Here is a 13,927-nt window from a genome sequence, read left to right on the forward strand (position 1 = left end):
ACCCCTGATGCCTCTTTTTTTTCTCACACCCCACATCCAATCCTCCAGTAAACCCATTGTGTTCCATTTCTGAACTCTTCCCCCACCCGACCCCCACTGTTATCATATGGCCCAGTCACTATCCACCCAGATTACCCACTGTCTTCCTAACTAGACTCCCAGCAGTCACCATCCTGGCCCCCTCCTGGTCTCTTCCCCTCACTGTACTCGGGGTAGCATAAGTCAGGTCATGTTGCCACCCTGCTCATCATCCTCTGGTGAGTTCCTGGGCCCCACACTTGTAGCAGGAAATGAGCCTCGGCACTGTACTTAGCCAAACCAGGACAGAAGGCAGCTTGGTCTTCCTGTGCCTGTATTCTCCAGCAGCCAGAAGAGCTGGGCAGATGGCCTGGCTTCTACAGTTCAGCCATAGCTGTGGGGGTGTCTGACTGAGGGGGCTTGGTCTTGCTCTAGAATCAAGTGGTCCAATGATAGACTTTCTGTCAGACAAGGGCTGTGAATGAAGACATGAAAGTGGGCAGGGAAGAGACTCACACATCCCTCCGCCAAATGGGCGGCTGAAGAGGATGAGTCAGGTGTCACAGTTTGCTCTGTAGGCCTGATGCCATCTCTGTTGGGGGTGAATTCTCAGGGCTGCATGTCTTAAAGGGACTGTCTTTTAAAACATTCTCCACAATGAGGTAAATCTTCACAATTCCCAGTTAGCCTCATAGATACCTCTGGAGACAACAGAGGGAGGGTCCACCTAGATTATTATCCCTAAGGATTAGTTGAGGAAAGTGGCCCAAGAGGTCCATTTGCTGTGGGTCACAAATATTTGTCTCAGACCCTGATACCAAAAGCTGGGGATTTTAGCAAGTGGTTTATCCTTTCTGGACTCCCCGGTTCTCCATACAAAGAGAAAAGGATCAGAAGATGTCAAAAATCTTTGGGTGAGTCTGAAAAATGTCTATGAATTCTTAAAGTTCTGAAATTCTGATTCTTGGGTGAGTGTTATTTGCTCTGTAAATTGGTCCCTGCACCCCATACCTACCCTGAGGACCATAAGAGAAGGTTGGCAAGAGGTGAGACGGAACTCCTTGCTGCAAAACTTTATTTGCACTTGTAAATGGCCACAGAATGTAGGACCAGAGCACATCTGCACACATGTGTGTGCTCTGCCACCCTTTCATCCCTCCTGTCACCAGAAAGAGAGAGCTGAGCAGGCGCCCTCCATCTGCTGAGAACACCTCAGGCAAAAAGGGCTCAAGTCTGGGCCCCTCTGCCATCCCTCCCCACAGAGAAGCACGTTCTGACATTATCATCCCAAAGCTGGCGCAACCTGGGAACAGAGCAATTCTGGGCAAGCTCACCTCTGCCTGACCCCTTCCCTGTCCACTGGTTCTCTCATGGCCAGGCCTCCCGCTGTAGTTGCAATAGCAGTCAGGGCCGTGAGAGCTGGGGCGTTGGCAGCCTTTCTCCCCTCCCCCTGCACTGGCCCTGCCCTTGGCTGAAGTTACCAGGGACTTCTTTGCTACCAATCCAATAGAAATAGAATTCAAACCGTAAAAACAAGCCACGTGCATTGTTCGTAATTTTCTAAAAGTTTTTTAAAGTTAAAAATAGATTAAGATAATTGAAATAATTTTTTTATTTAACCCAGCATACGCAAAATATTTTCATTTTAGCATGTAATCGGAATAAAAAATTATGAATGAGATATTTTGCATTCCTTTCCACAGCCTCAGTCTTCAAGCTCTGGTGTGTATTTTTGAGCCAGCCACATTTCAAATGCTTGATAGTGGCCACCCTATCAGATGATGCAGAGCAAGACTAGACATGAAAGTCTGTATATGATTGCAGTTATAATTCTGCTAATATTAACACTGTTTATTATATTCTCATCTAGTCTTTTCCAAGTATATTATTTCTGCAAAGCTTAGGTCATGTTGCTTATATAACTTTCTCTCCTCCTCTTGCTGTCTTGTTCATCTCCCTAAGTCATCAAAAGTTATTCACAAATAGTATCTCTAATAATTAATCTCTAATTATCAAATATAATAGCACAGACTGCCCTGCTATTTGGATGTCATAATCTTTTTAACCAGTGCCAAAATGTTGGACAGCTGCGGTTTTTCAATAATGTAAGTAGTAATGCTGAGATGATTATTTCTGTATCCCTTGTGGTCTTAAGGCCTTGATTCTCTGGCAGTATAGCCATTTTTAAGAAAATGACCTTTGAATATCATCACTCAGTCAAACAACTAGCAACAAGTGACCTCTGACTGAGAGCTGAGACTCCTTAGGTTCTCAGCACACAGTTGTGGTGCCTGGCTCTGCAACCTAGGGCAGGCCACTTAGCTTTTCATGCCAGAGTTGCCCCATTTATAAAGTAAACTGATTATATTAGATGATTTTTAAGGGTCTTTCCTGCCCTAACCTTCAGTGATGTTTTCCCCTAACCCTCGAATCTAATCAATTGACCCGTCAAGCCAGTCATTGTAAGTCATTATAAGCAAGTCATGTCAAAGCCACCACACAATTAAAAATCCATCCACTTCTCCTCATACTCACTCACAGTGCCTTTGTACCGTGAATAGGACATCCTCGTCACTCATCTGAATTGAGATAGGGTACCCATTGCTGAGAGAGATTAAGTTATAAAGTTAATAGTGAAGTCCCAAATCAAGAATAGGATTAAATGAGAGATGTGTAAAAGCGTCCGGCTGGCACAGAGGAAGTGCTCAACGAGAATTTACCACGTTTGAATCTGAAACCAGTCCCAAGACTCACCTGGATCTGGTTCCCTAAAAGTTGCAGAGGCGTCCACAGTGAAAGATGGGGATTGTAAACGTGCCCTGCCCCTGCCCCTGCCCCAGACACTGGATGCTTCAGCAAGACAAAGACTTGGCAGCTTCCCCTAAAGGCCTGACAGTCTAGAGGGGAAGATAGGAACCTCTGCACACAAAACAAGCATGCCTCAGGCAGTGTCTTCAATGGAAAAAGCAGATGGAGAACAGAACAATTATCTGAGCAAATCAGGCAAGCCTGCTGTTGAGGAAAAGGCTTAAGAAAATTTGTCCTATTTTCTTTGCGATTCCTTTGTGAACCAACTGGGTTAGGACAGCCTGGCAAAGCAAAAGTATTTCAGCTCTAGAAAGACTGATCTGTGCTCTGTGATCTTAGGCAAACTGTGAATCCTCTTTTTGATCTCAGTATCCTTATCAGTAAAATGGAGATAGGGCAAACCAACCTTGCCCAAACCTAACTACCTTGTGGACTGAATTGTGTTGAACCCAAGGATGATGTATAAGTGTAACAATTATGAAATGAGGCCGACTAATAGCTAACATAGACAACTGGCATGTCCCCTAAGAATCTACTCCTCTTAAAGGAAATGTTTTATAATCATAAGTAGCATTTATTTTTGAACTTAATAATTTATGAGGCAGTTTTATATGTATTTATTTTATTTTCAAACCCATTTGCTCCATTTACACTTAAAGATACTGAGATTGAGAAAGATTAAATGACTCGTCCAAGTTCATGCTGTGAGGGCTACTTGTAGGCTCTCTAACTCCATGCTTCTTTTTTTTTATTATTTATTATTTTTTAGAGACAGAGTTTCACTTTGTCACCCTCGGTAGAGTGCCATGGTGTCACAGCTCACAGCAACCTCCAGCTCTTGGGCTTAAGTGATTCTCTTGCCTCAGTCTCCCAAGTATCTGGGACTATAGGCGCCCACCACAATGCCCGGCTATTTTTTTGTTGCAGTTTGACTGGGGCCAGGCTCGAACCTGCCACCCTCCGTATATGGGGCCGGCGCCCTACTCACTGAGCCACAGGCGCGGCCCCTAACTCCATGCTTCTTGATCTTTCTCCTACCCTGTACTGTCTTCCTATTAAAATCCTTTCCACCATGCATTAATATTATGTATGTGAAAATTAATAATGTTTTTTATATGTTTCCCATTGATCAAGGACACCCAAACATCTAAATGGAAGCTCTGAAACAAAATGCCTGACATGCAAGAACAGCAGTTCACGTGTCGTCTTAAGGGAAAGTAGCTGTCCCCCTCTGATTTACATTTTATGCCATACAGCAGGAAATATTTAAGTTGACAAATAGGATGTTTACCACCGCAACAGATACTTGGCAGTTAGTTTTTTAAGAATTGTTGCAAATGTGATTTATTTGCTATTATAACAGAGCATTACTGTGCAAATATGACTCCTGAAATTAGCTTCAGTTTAGCAAGGGGCCTTGACAGTTTGACCCCTTAATATCCTTATAATGATGCCATTTACATTCAATGCTTACTCAAGTCACTCAGTGCTAGTGCTGTTTGAGAAGAGTCCACTCTAGGGCAGATGTGTTATGTATTTTAACACACAGAGTTGGTGAGTGGGGCACATGGAGGCCTTCTAAGAGGAAACACTGTTTAATCAAGTCTTCATGAAAATGTGTTAGTTTCCAACTTCCTACAGTGAAAATGCATTACTGCTAATTGCAGCATACTCCAGGAAAATAATACTTCATGTTTTCTCCACAAGACATTTCCATGGCATGGAGCATATTAAACAAGAACATGTTCTGGTCTTCCACAACTTTAGCTTCTAATTTGACTGGAGAATTGGTACAGGGAAGGCTTGGCAGTGCCTTCTCCTCCAGCAGGGAATAATAAGAGGGTCCTCTTTGGAGCCAGGCAGAAAAGGACTGAAATTGCAGCATAGCTACTTCCTAGTTGTGTGGGTCTGGTATTTCCCTTGAACCTCTGTTTCTTCATCTGTGACTTGGAACTGTTATTTTTTAGGTTCTTGTAAAGCTCTGAGATATTGGTGAAGCTCCTAGCACACGAGGACCCATGGGTCCTTGATACATGGGAGCCAGTGATAGTTTTATTACTTGTTTAAAGCTCACATGTCCTGGGTGGCACCCATAGTTCAGTGGATAGGGCGCCGGCCACATACACCGAGGCTGGCAGGTTTGAACCTGGCCCAGGCCAGCTAAAATCAACAATGACAACCTCAACAAAAAAAATAGCCGGGCATCATGTTGGGTGCCTATAGTCCCAGCTACTTGGGAGGCTGAGGCAAGAGAATCGATCAAGCCAAAGAGTTGGAGGTTGTTGTGAGCTGTAACGCAATGGTAGTCTACCGAGAGTGACAGCTATAGACTCTGTCTCAAAAAAAAAAAAAAAAAAGCTCACACGTCCCCTTCACGATACAGCCCTGACTTCACCAGGCAAACCCAGCCCATCCTTTCTTTCTGCTTCAGTAGCACTTTGTCCATACTGATGGCACATGCTACATCACGTATTACATTACGTCAGGGGTCCTCAAACTATGGCCCGTGGGCCACATGCGGTAGTGTAATTGTATTTGTTCCCATTTTGTTTTTTTACTTCAAAATAAGATATGTGCAGTGTGCATAGAAATTTGTTCATAGTTTTTTTTTTTTTAACTATAGTCCAGCCCTCCAACAGTCTGAGGGACAGTGAACTGGCCCTCTGTTTAAATTTAAAGTTTGAGGATGCCTGCATTATGTTGTTCAATGGGACATGTATGTATCCGGCCTTCACTTTCCCCATGGCAGGACCTGCACCTTTTTATCTCTGACTCTCCAGTGTCTAAGACGATGATATTTCTGAAGATTGAACTGAGAGGGATTCTGGGGATGCTTCTGGATTCAGTGTGGGGCTGGAGGATGACAAGGGTAATGAAGGTTGATCTGCCATAAAAGAGGGCAAGAGTAGCACATGACTTACTATTGTCATCGCCAGTTTAGCTCATTGTAGATGCTCAGTAAACATTTGCCAAAGGAATTAATGGTCATTAATCAATTACCGGTAGTTGACATTAACTTATAACTTACATGTCTATTTTTCATAGCATTTTTATTCTTGTTACATGGTAGTATTCTTCTCATAATCCTGTAATACAACTAGGATAAGGTGTTACCTGTTGACAGTTGAGAATACTGTGACATGTGGGGTGGTAAAATAAGAACATTCTGAGCCAGGTACAGTGGTTCATGCCTATAATCCTAGCAGTTCACACCTGTAACCCTAGCACTCTAGGAGGGCGAGGCGGGTGGATTGCCTGAGGTCAGGAGTTCAAGACCAGCCTGAGCAACAGCAAAACCCCATCTCTAAAAAAATGGCAAAACTAGCTGGGCTTTGTGGTGGGTGCCTATAGTCCCGGTACTCAAAAAGCTGAGGCCAGAGGATTGCTTGAGCCCAAGAGTTTGAGGTTGCTGTGAGCTATGACACCATGGCACGCTAGCCAGGGCAACAGAGTGAAATTCTGTCTCAAAAAAAAAAAAGAATATCCTGCCCTCTCATTATGAAGTGATGGAGGAGCTAAGACAGACAGGCCAGCCGTAAGTTTCCCTTAAATTTCATACTGAAAGTCACCATTTTTTCCAAAATCAGGGCAAACTGCCCTTTTCTCATATTTACTCACATTTTCCTTCTTTCTGCTCCACTTCCGTTCCCCACCCTCCGAAGCTTCTGTCTGGTCTCATTCTTCTCAGTGGAAAACCTTGCACTACCTTAGAAATGGCAGGCCATGGGCAGAAAAACTAAAGTCAACTTGAGCTTTTTGGAACTAGGCATGCGCATTAGGTTGTCTTGCCCACATATATCTGTAACTTTCCACGGGAACTTTAAATCAAGCGGCGCCCGTAGCTCAGTGGGTAGAGTGCCGGCCGCATACACCAAGGCTGGCGGGTTTGAGGCCCCCAGCCTGGGCCTGCTAAACAACAATGACAACTGCAACAACAAAAAATAGCCGGGCGTTGTGGCAGGCGCCTGTAGTCCCAGCTACTTGAGAGGCGGAGGCAAGAGAATCGCTTAAGCCCAAGAGTTTGAGGTTGCTGTGAGCTATGATGCCACAGCTCTCTACCAACATAGTGAGACTCTTATCTCAAAAAAAAAAAAAAAGAAAGAAAAAAGAACCTTACATCTTCCTATTGGAATAAGACTCAGTCCCTCAGTTGAATGATGTAGAAACAGAAGCAAAAGCACCTACTCCAGGAAGCCACATGGTCCTGGTTTTGCTTGGGCTGGTGGTTGGGCTGGCTGGGGGAGTTGGTGCTTTTTCTGCTCTTGGCTGGTATCACCCTCACTCTTTTGCTTTCTATTTTAATCAGGTGTGGGCAACGGGCCTCAACCTCTTCTATAGTGACCAGCTGGCCCTGACTCAGCTCATGTTATACCTGACCAATGGCCATCTGGATTGCAGTTTGGGCACCCTCGAAGTGCCCCTCTTTGTTCCAAAGAGAAAGAAGAAAACGAACCGCATGAAGCCTCTGTCACTGCCGGTAAGCAGCAGACGTTTCCCGATTGCTTTGTGTTCAACAGCAGTCACCTGCCATTTCCTGGGTTTTCTGTGGCAGCCTCTCTGAACACAGAAAGAAGAAAGAGCTTCAGACAAGTCACTGAATCTGTCTGAAATGGGTTCCGGGCTGTGAACGCATCAGTGGGAGGAAAGGGGGAGGGCGTTCCAGAAAGAGAAAGCCACCTATGGGTGTGCAAAAGAGCGTGGGGCTCTCTTCTCACTTCCCTGGGCGAGTCCACCTCTGCTCACTGCCCAGTCACCAGCTATTTCTGACAACACCCCTGTTTTCCTAGACCCAATTTCTTGTATTGAGCTTCAGACTCCCAGATCCAAAATTCTACAAAATTTCTCTGCTTGGGGACCTCAGGGTCAAGCTGTCCAAAACTGCCTTCGTCACCTTTCTTCTTCCTGTCCTTCCTGTTTGTGGATCAGGCCAGAGGCTGGAAAGATACCCCCAAAGCCCCACATCTAGATAGCCACTAATTCACGTTGAGTCTAGCTGCTAAAGCACCTCAAGCTGACCCCTCCTGTCCCTCCGCAAGATCCCCCCAAGTTTCGGCCTTCACCTGCTCACAGTAGGTATATAATAGTCTTTGTGAGATCCCTGCCTCGGGCCTCTCCCCTCAGGCTAAGCAGACACTGCAGTCAGGGTGATGAGGGCAAAAGTGGTCTGAGTATGTCCCCCCTCTCTGTTTGATTTTGAAATGACTCTGGCAACCTTCAGGAAAACTGCACTTCCCAGTACAGTTGTGAGCCCCTGTGATCTGTCGCTTCCCACTGCCACGGTCCCCCTTCTCCTCATTAGCCCTATGAGGGATGGCTGGGGCCAGGGTCCTGCAGCTGGGAGAGGTTTGCCAACTTCAGCACCCTGCACCACACAGATCTCTGTGGGGATAGTGGGTGCTTGTCTGAGCTGGCTAAGTTGGTCTTGGGGTGAGACAGCAAAGGTCAGGAGGACCAGATGGCCCTCGGCCCTCTCTGACCACAGCTGCTCCAACAGCTGCCAGAGGTTTCTTCCACCTTCCAGTACAAAATTGGGCTTCACACCTGTTTTGCAAATGAACCTCTACTTGAAATTCAAATGTGTCATCCAGTTGAAAGAGAAACTCTGGTGGTTAATAGGACCCCACACTCATATCCGAGATGCCTTTTCAGAGCAGCATTTCCTGCCTCTCTGCTGAACCCCTTTGGGTCCAGGACAGCGGTTCTCAACCTGTGGGTTGTGACCCACACGAAGTGTATTAAAGGGCTGCGGCATTAGGAAGGTTGAGAACCACTGGTCCAGGAGATGCCTCAAGATTTAAAGAACCTTTGTTTGACTCTGCCCGGGGCCTCTACAGTCACCATAGAGGGCGAACCTGATATCTTGGGGGGCTCCTACCTCCTCCGCTCCTCATCCACTTGTCTGGTAAGGTAGTAGCAGGGCCCGTACTCAAAGGCATCCTTTTGATCCGGTAGCTTATTGGGAACAGAAGTGGAGTTGGACTGGAGAGAACAGACCTCTTTTCATTAGGTTCCAGGACCTTGCTGAGAATCTTCCCAGGTCTGACCCCATCTCACCAAAGAGACCTGAGGCCTGGGGCCCTAAGTTCCATGCCAGCAGGAGAGACAGCAATCAGACTTGAGCCCTGCTGGCTAGTGAGCCTAACCCCATGGCATTTCTAAAAGGGAGCTGGAAATTGAGATGGTTTCAACACAAGACTTCCAAAGGCAACCTGCTGCATTGAAGAACGTTACTTCTGAAGGCTATAAGCAGAAATTGCACTGTGAACTAGGACTCTCCCATTTTCCCATGTTGCTATGGGTTTCATTCCTATCTACAGGCTAGAGGGTATGGGAGTTCTGTGATCAAGTGTCTTACACACTTTAGGAGCTGCTGCACACACGAAAGGGAGGTGTGATGAGCAACAATAAGGCAAATGCCTCTTTTAGAAGGAAGCGTGTACACAGGCACACACGGTACAATTCCTGAGCAAACTGGAATTTCCAAGCTCCTTAACAAGTGTGAACATGCTGTGCGGCCGTCAGGTTTGTGACCAGTCAGCTGACGGCCACCTTGGAAGACTGAAGAAAAGGAACCACACCGCTGAGACCGGGGTGATCATGAGAGCGCACCCAGAGCTAATACCTCGAAACGCTTCCAGTTTGCCCCTTTAACTCTGTGCCATGCAGGGGGAAAGCCAATCCTCCTCTGGACTCTCCGAAGGGCTGTTTCCCATCAGAAACAGGTGGCAGAATTGTCACTTAAACCCATTTAGACCAGGTCCCTGAGCTTCTGATCCAGCAACTTCCACAAATGACAACTTCCAGGTATAAACAGAGTCTGGAAAATCCCAGATGCACATGTTTTAGAAATGAAAAGATCTCACCTAACTGTTTTTTAACTCTTAATTAACGTTCCCTCAGAATTGGCATAAATTGTTACCCTTTTCTGTCAGTTTTCGCTCTTCCCCTCTCTCCCTGGACCCTCCACACCACAGCTGGTGAGTGGCCGAAAGGGAATATCTTCACAAACATCTTAAAACAACCCAAGTCATTTATTCACATTTTAACAGAACACGATCTGTAATGAATGATTAAGTAAAACCTTTTGTGTTAAATTATGATGTTAATAATGATTCTGTCTCCTGTAATTTATTATAAATTCTCAAATGCTTCAGGTTTGATTTTGCTAGAATGCAACAACAACAGAGTTTGTGTGATGACTTTATTTTTAGAACTCCTTCTTTGAAGGCGCACATTTCCCCTCTACTGCTGCTACTGTAATTATGTACAAAACCAATCACTCATTAGAGTTAGGATACATTATCTTCTAGACAGATGAGGCTAAATAAGCAACACATTAATAATTCAGAGAGCAGTTCATTATGCATGTGGCTGCCTGCTTCCTGACTGAAAGAAGAACCTCATCAGCCTCTGCCAACCCTTAAACAATAGTTCTGTGTTATTGCAGCCACATTCGAGTTTACGCTTGTTAAACTGCTACTTGGATTATTTTATCAAACATTCATTTATTTGTGGTCCCTTCCTGCCGACAACAGATTTTGGAAGCTCCTTTTTTAAGTTAATGATTTGAGCAATGGGTGTTATTAATTCTCAGAATATTATAAACATGATTAATTTTCAGGCAGAGATTCATTACATAAGGATTTCAACTATGTCAACTGAAATGCATCACTGTCAAAACAAGTATCATGGCGAAAATAGAATATGCTCTACACTTCAAGTGCTGGTGCTCAGAACGAAATCAATTTAAATTGTGGCTGAAATAAAATTATATTCTCCAGTGAAAAGGAGTATTTCAAGCTTCCTTTATTTGGCTCGAAGCATTCTTGTTAGATTGTGATTTAGAAAGGTAGTTTAATAAGACTAGATTTCTACCAGTAATCTTTCGTCTTTTTTAAATTTTTTTCTTTTTTACTGGAAAAGGCTAACCTCTGAAATCCCCACACATGCCAGATGTGGCCAGTGGTAATTTGTAGTGAAGAGCAGTGTTCTGAAAGGTACTGAGAAATCCTGAATTCTAATCTCCCTGATGTCATCACCCTCATTTGTAAAATAAGGGAGGGCAAAATAATCCCCAAGGCCTCTTGAGGGATTTGGTCTTGCGGGGACTACAGAAAGGTGTCTAAGGCTTGTCCAGGCAGCCTCCTGTGTTGTGGAGGGCAGAAGGAAGGGACGTCTCCCATAAGGGGACACAGGAAGGACCAGTCACTTGGTACTGCAGCCTTCCCTTAAAAGGTCTTCTTGTAGAATCTTTCAGAAAGAGGTAATATTGTTGTAAAAGGTCCTCATCAGCCATTACTGTAGCCATCAGTTAATACTTTCCACAACAACCAACTACAAGTAAATTCAGCCGGTGTTCACTCAACACCTACTTTGTGCCAGGATCTCTGTTAAACACAGAGGCCATAAGGATGAGTTGCAGGCCGGCTGCATGGCCCGCACCTACAATTCTAGCACTGTGGGAGGCCAAGGTTGGAGGGTGGTTTTAGATCAGAAGTCCAAGACCAACCTGAGCAAGAATGACACCCTGTCTCTACAAAAAATAGAAAAATTAACCTGGCATCAAGGCACATGCCTCTAGTCCCTGCTACTTTGGAGGCTGAGACAGGAGGATCACTTGAGCCTAGCAGTTTGAGGTTATAGTGAGCTATGATAACACCACTGCACTCTTATCAGGGTGACAGAGTGAGACTCTACTTCAAAAAAAAATGATTTGGAGCAGACTGCTCCAAGTTTATCAAAGTGCACACAGGTAGGTCATCAGATAAATATAATGCATGTATTAATATGATAATAACATGCAAATGTATGGAGCCTTTACTACATCCCAGCTACTTTACTAAGTGCTTTACATGAATCTTTTTACAGTCCAATATATTAGGCATTTGCCTAATGTTCATTTTTAGAGAAGACCAAAGTTAAGAGCTGTTAAGCAACTTGTTAAAGGTCACTAGGCAAGCAAGTGGTGCTGCCAGGATTTAACCTCCACCTGCGTGTTTAATCACAGGGCTGTCCAGCTTGCTTTTCACTGGCTCAGAGTTGATGATCTGGCCCCAGAGTAGAGCTGAAGCTCATTCCTAAAGAAATATTTTGGTGAGGACATAGAGAAAGCTCTTCTTCCAAAGGGGGATTCATTTCCCCATGTGATGAGGCTGTTTCCAGGCATACTGCCTTTATCCATTGGCTCCTTAGGGGCTCTGAGCTCAGCCAAGACTCAGAAGCACTGAATGGGTGAGATGGTCATGGAGGAGCTGTGGATTATTTAAAGAAATATAAGCCAAAAGAAAGGAAGAAATATAAGCAGATATGGTACAGGTTTCCTAGATGGCACCGATTTCCAGATAAATAACAAAGAGTACGAAAAGAAAGTGTCACTTATACTGTGAACCATGTAGAAAAGCTTGACTATGTTTTTCTAGACGTAAACAGTTCATACACTAAAAATATGCATGAAATATGTATTTACAAAATTTGTCCTCAAAATCAAATTTAATCATACATTTAATTTTTTGAAGTATGTAATATACTCACACAGTTTATTTTTTTTTTTTATTGATTGATTGGGACAGAGTCTCACGCTCTCACCCTAGGTAGAATACCATGGCATCATAGCTCACAGCATCTTCCAACTCTTGGGCTCAAGCGATCCTCTTGTGTCAGTTTTTCTATTTTTAGTAGAGATGGGGGGGGTCTCACTTTTGCTCAGGCTGGTCTCAAACTCGTGAGCTCAAGCAATCCACCCGCCTCAGCCTCCTAGAGTGCTAGGATTATAGGTATGAGCTACCACACCTGGCCTTACTCACACAGTTTAAAACACAAGAAGTAGAACCAGTCGGACACTGACTGGCCAGTGTCCTTCCCCTGGCCCAGTCCCCACCTCATCCCACAAAGGGAACCACCATGCTCAGTGTTGGTACACCCTCTATGAGGGTCTTTTCACGCATGCCAGTAAATACACACACAGATGATCTTTCTCCCCTTTTCTTACCCAAAATGTATCCTCTAATATTTGCTGTTCAAAATCTCACTCTTTGGACAGCTTTCGGTAACATTTCATGAAGAACATTCTCATTTCTATAGCTACAAGTCATTCCGATGTGTTAAGTTATTCATTCTACTACATAATTTAGCATTTCCTATGTTGGTAGATGTTTGGATTATTTCCAGCTTTTTCATATAACAAATTGCGCAGTGATAGCCAGGTGTTGTGGTGGGCACCTATAGCCCTAGCTACTTGGGAGGCTGAGGCAAGAGAATCTCTTAAGCCCAAGAGTTAGAGGTTGCTGTGAGCTGTGACACCACGGCACTCTACCCAGGGCGACATAGACTCTGTCTCAAAAAAACCAAAACAACAACAAAATATATAGTGCAGTGAATAACTTTGTATATACCTCATATTGTACCTTTTAGGTATAGTTTAAAATACATTCCAAAAAGTTGAATTGTTAGATTGAAGGACATATGAATTTTTAATTTAAATAGGTATTTCCAAATTGTGACTTCATTTTTGATCCTTGGAAAATTTAAATAAATTATACAAACACGGAAGAGAGTAGATCACACAAATCAACCTTTTAATAATGGTATGTTTATCTGCCTAGTGCTTTATACTTTAAATATATGTGAGCTTATTTGATCCTCAGAACTCCAAGAAGTAGATAGGGTGGGAATTATTATACCAATTTTACAGAATAGGAAACTGAGGCTAAGTAAAGTAAGGAGTTGCCCAAGTCACAAAGTTAGTAAGTAGCAAACCCAGGTCTTCTGATTTTTTCATGTCATTTTCTTTTTCTTTTTCTTTTCTTTTTTTTTTTTTTTGAGACAGAGTCTCACTCTGTCACCCTGGGTAGAGTGCTGTGGCATCATAGCTCACAGCAACCTCAAAACTCTTGAGCTTGAGCAATCCTTCTGCCTCAGCTTCCTGAGTACTTGGGACTACAAACACCCGCCACGACGCCAGGCTGGTTTTTCTACTTTTAGTATAGACAGGTTCTGGCTCTTGCTCAGGCTGGTCTGAAACTCCTGAGCTCAGGCAGTCCACCCACCTCGGCCTCCAGAGTGCTAGGATTACAGGTGTGAGCCACGCGCCCAGCCTCAAGTT

General features: G+C 44.2%; 1 protein-coding gene across 2 annotated transcripts in view; it reads left to right on the forward strand.

Moving 5' to 3' along the window:
* IQCH (IQ motif containing H) overlaps positions 1-13,927 on the forward strand; it is a 296,182-nt gene that overhangs the window by 245,137 nt on the left and 37,118 nt on the right. For both annotated transcript variants that reach the window (XM_053596183.1, XM_053596184.1), the window contains one exon: positions 7,133-7,303. In XM_053596183.1, the coding sequence (XP_053452158.1) occupies positions 7,133-7,303 (171 nt within the window). The remainder of the gene's footprint in view (positions 1-7,132; positions 7,304-13,927) is intronic.

This window comes from Nycticebus coucang, chromosome 6 (genome assembly GCF_027406575.1).
Source record: "Nycticebus coucang isolate mNycCou1 chromosome 6, mNycCou1.pri, whole genome shotgun sequence".
NCBI classification, from domain to species: domain Eukaryota; kingdom Metazoa; phylum Chordata; class Mammalia; order Primates; family Lorisidae; genus Nycticebus; species Nycticebus coucang.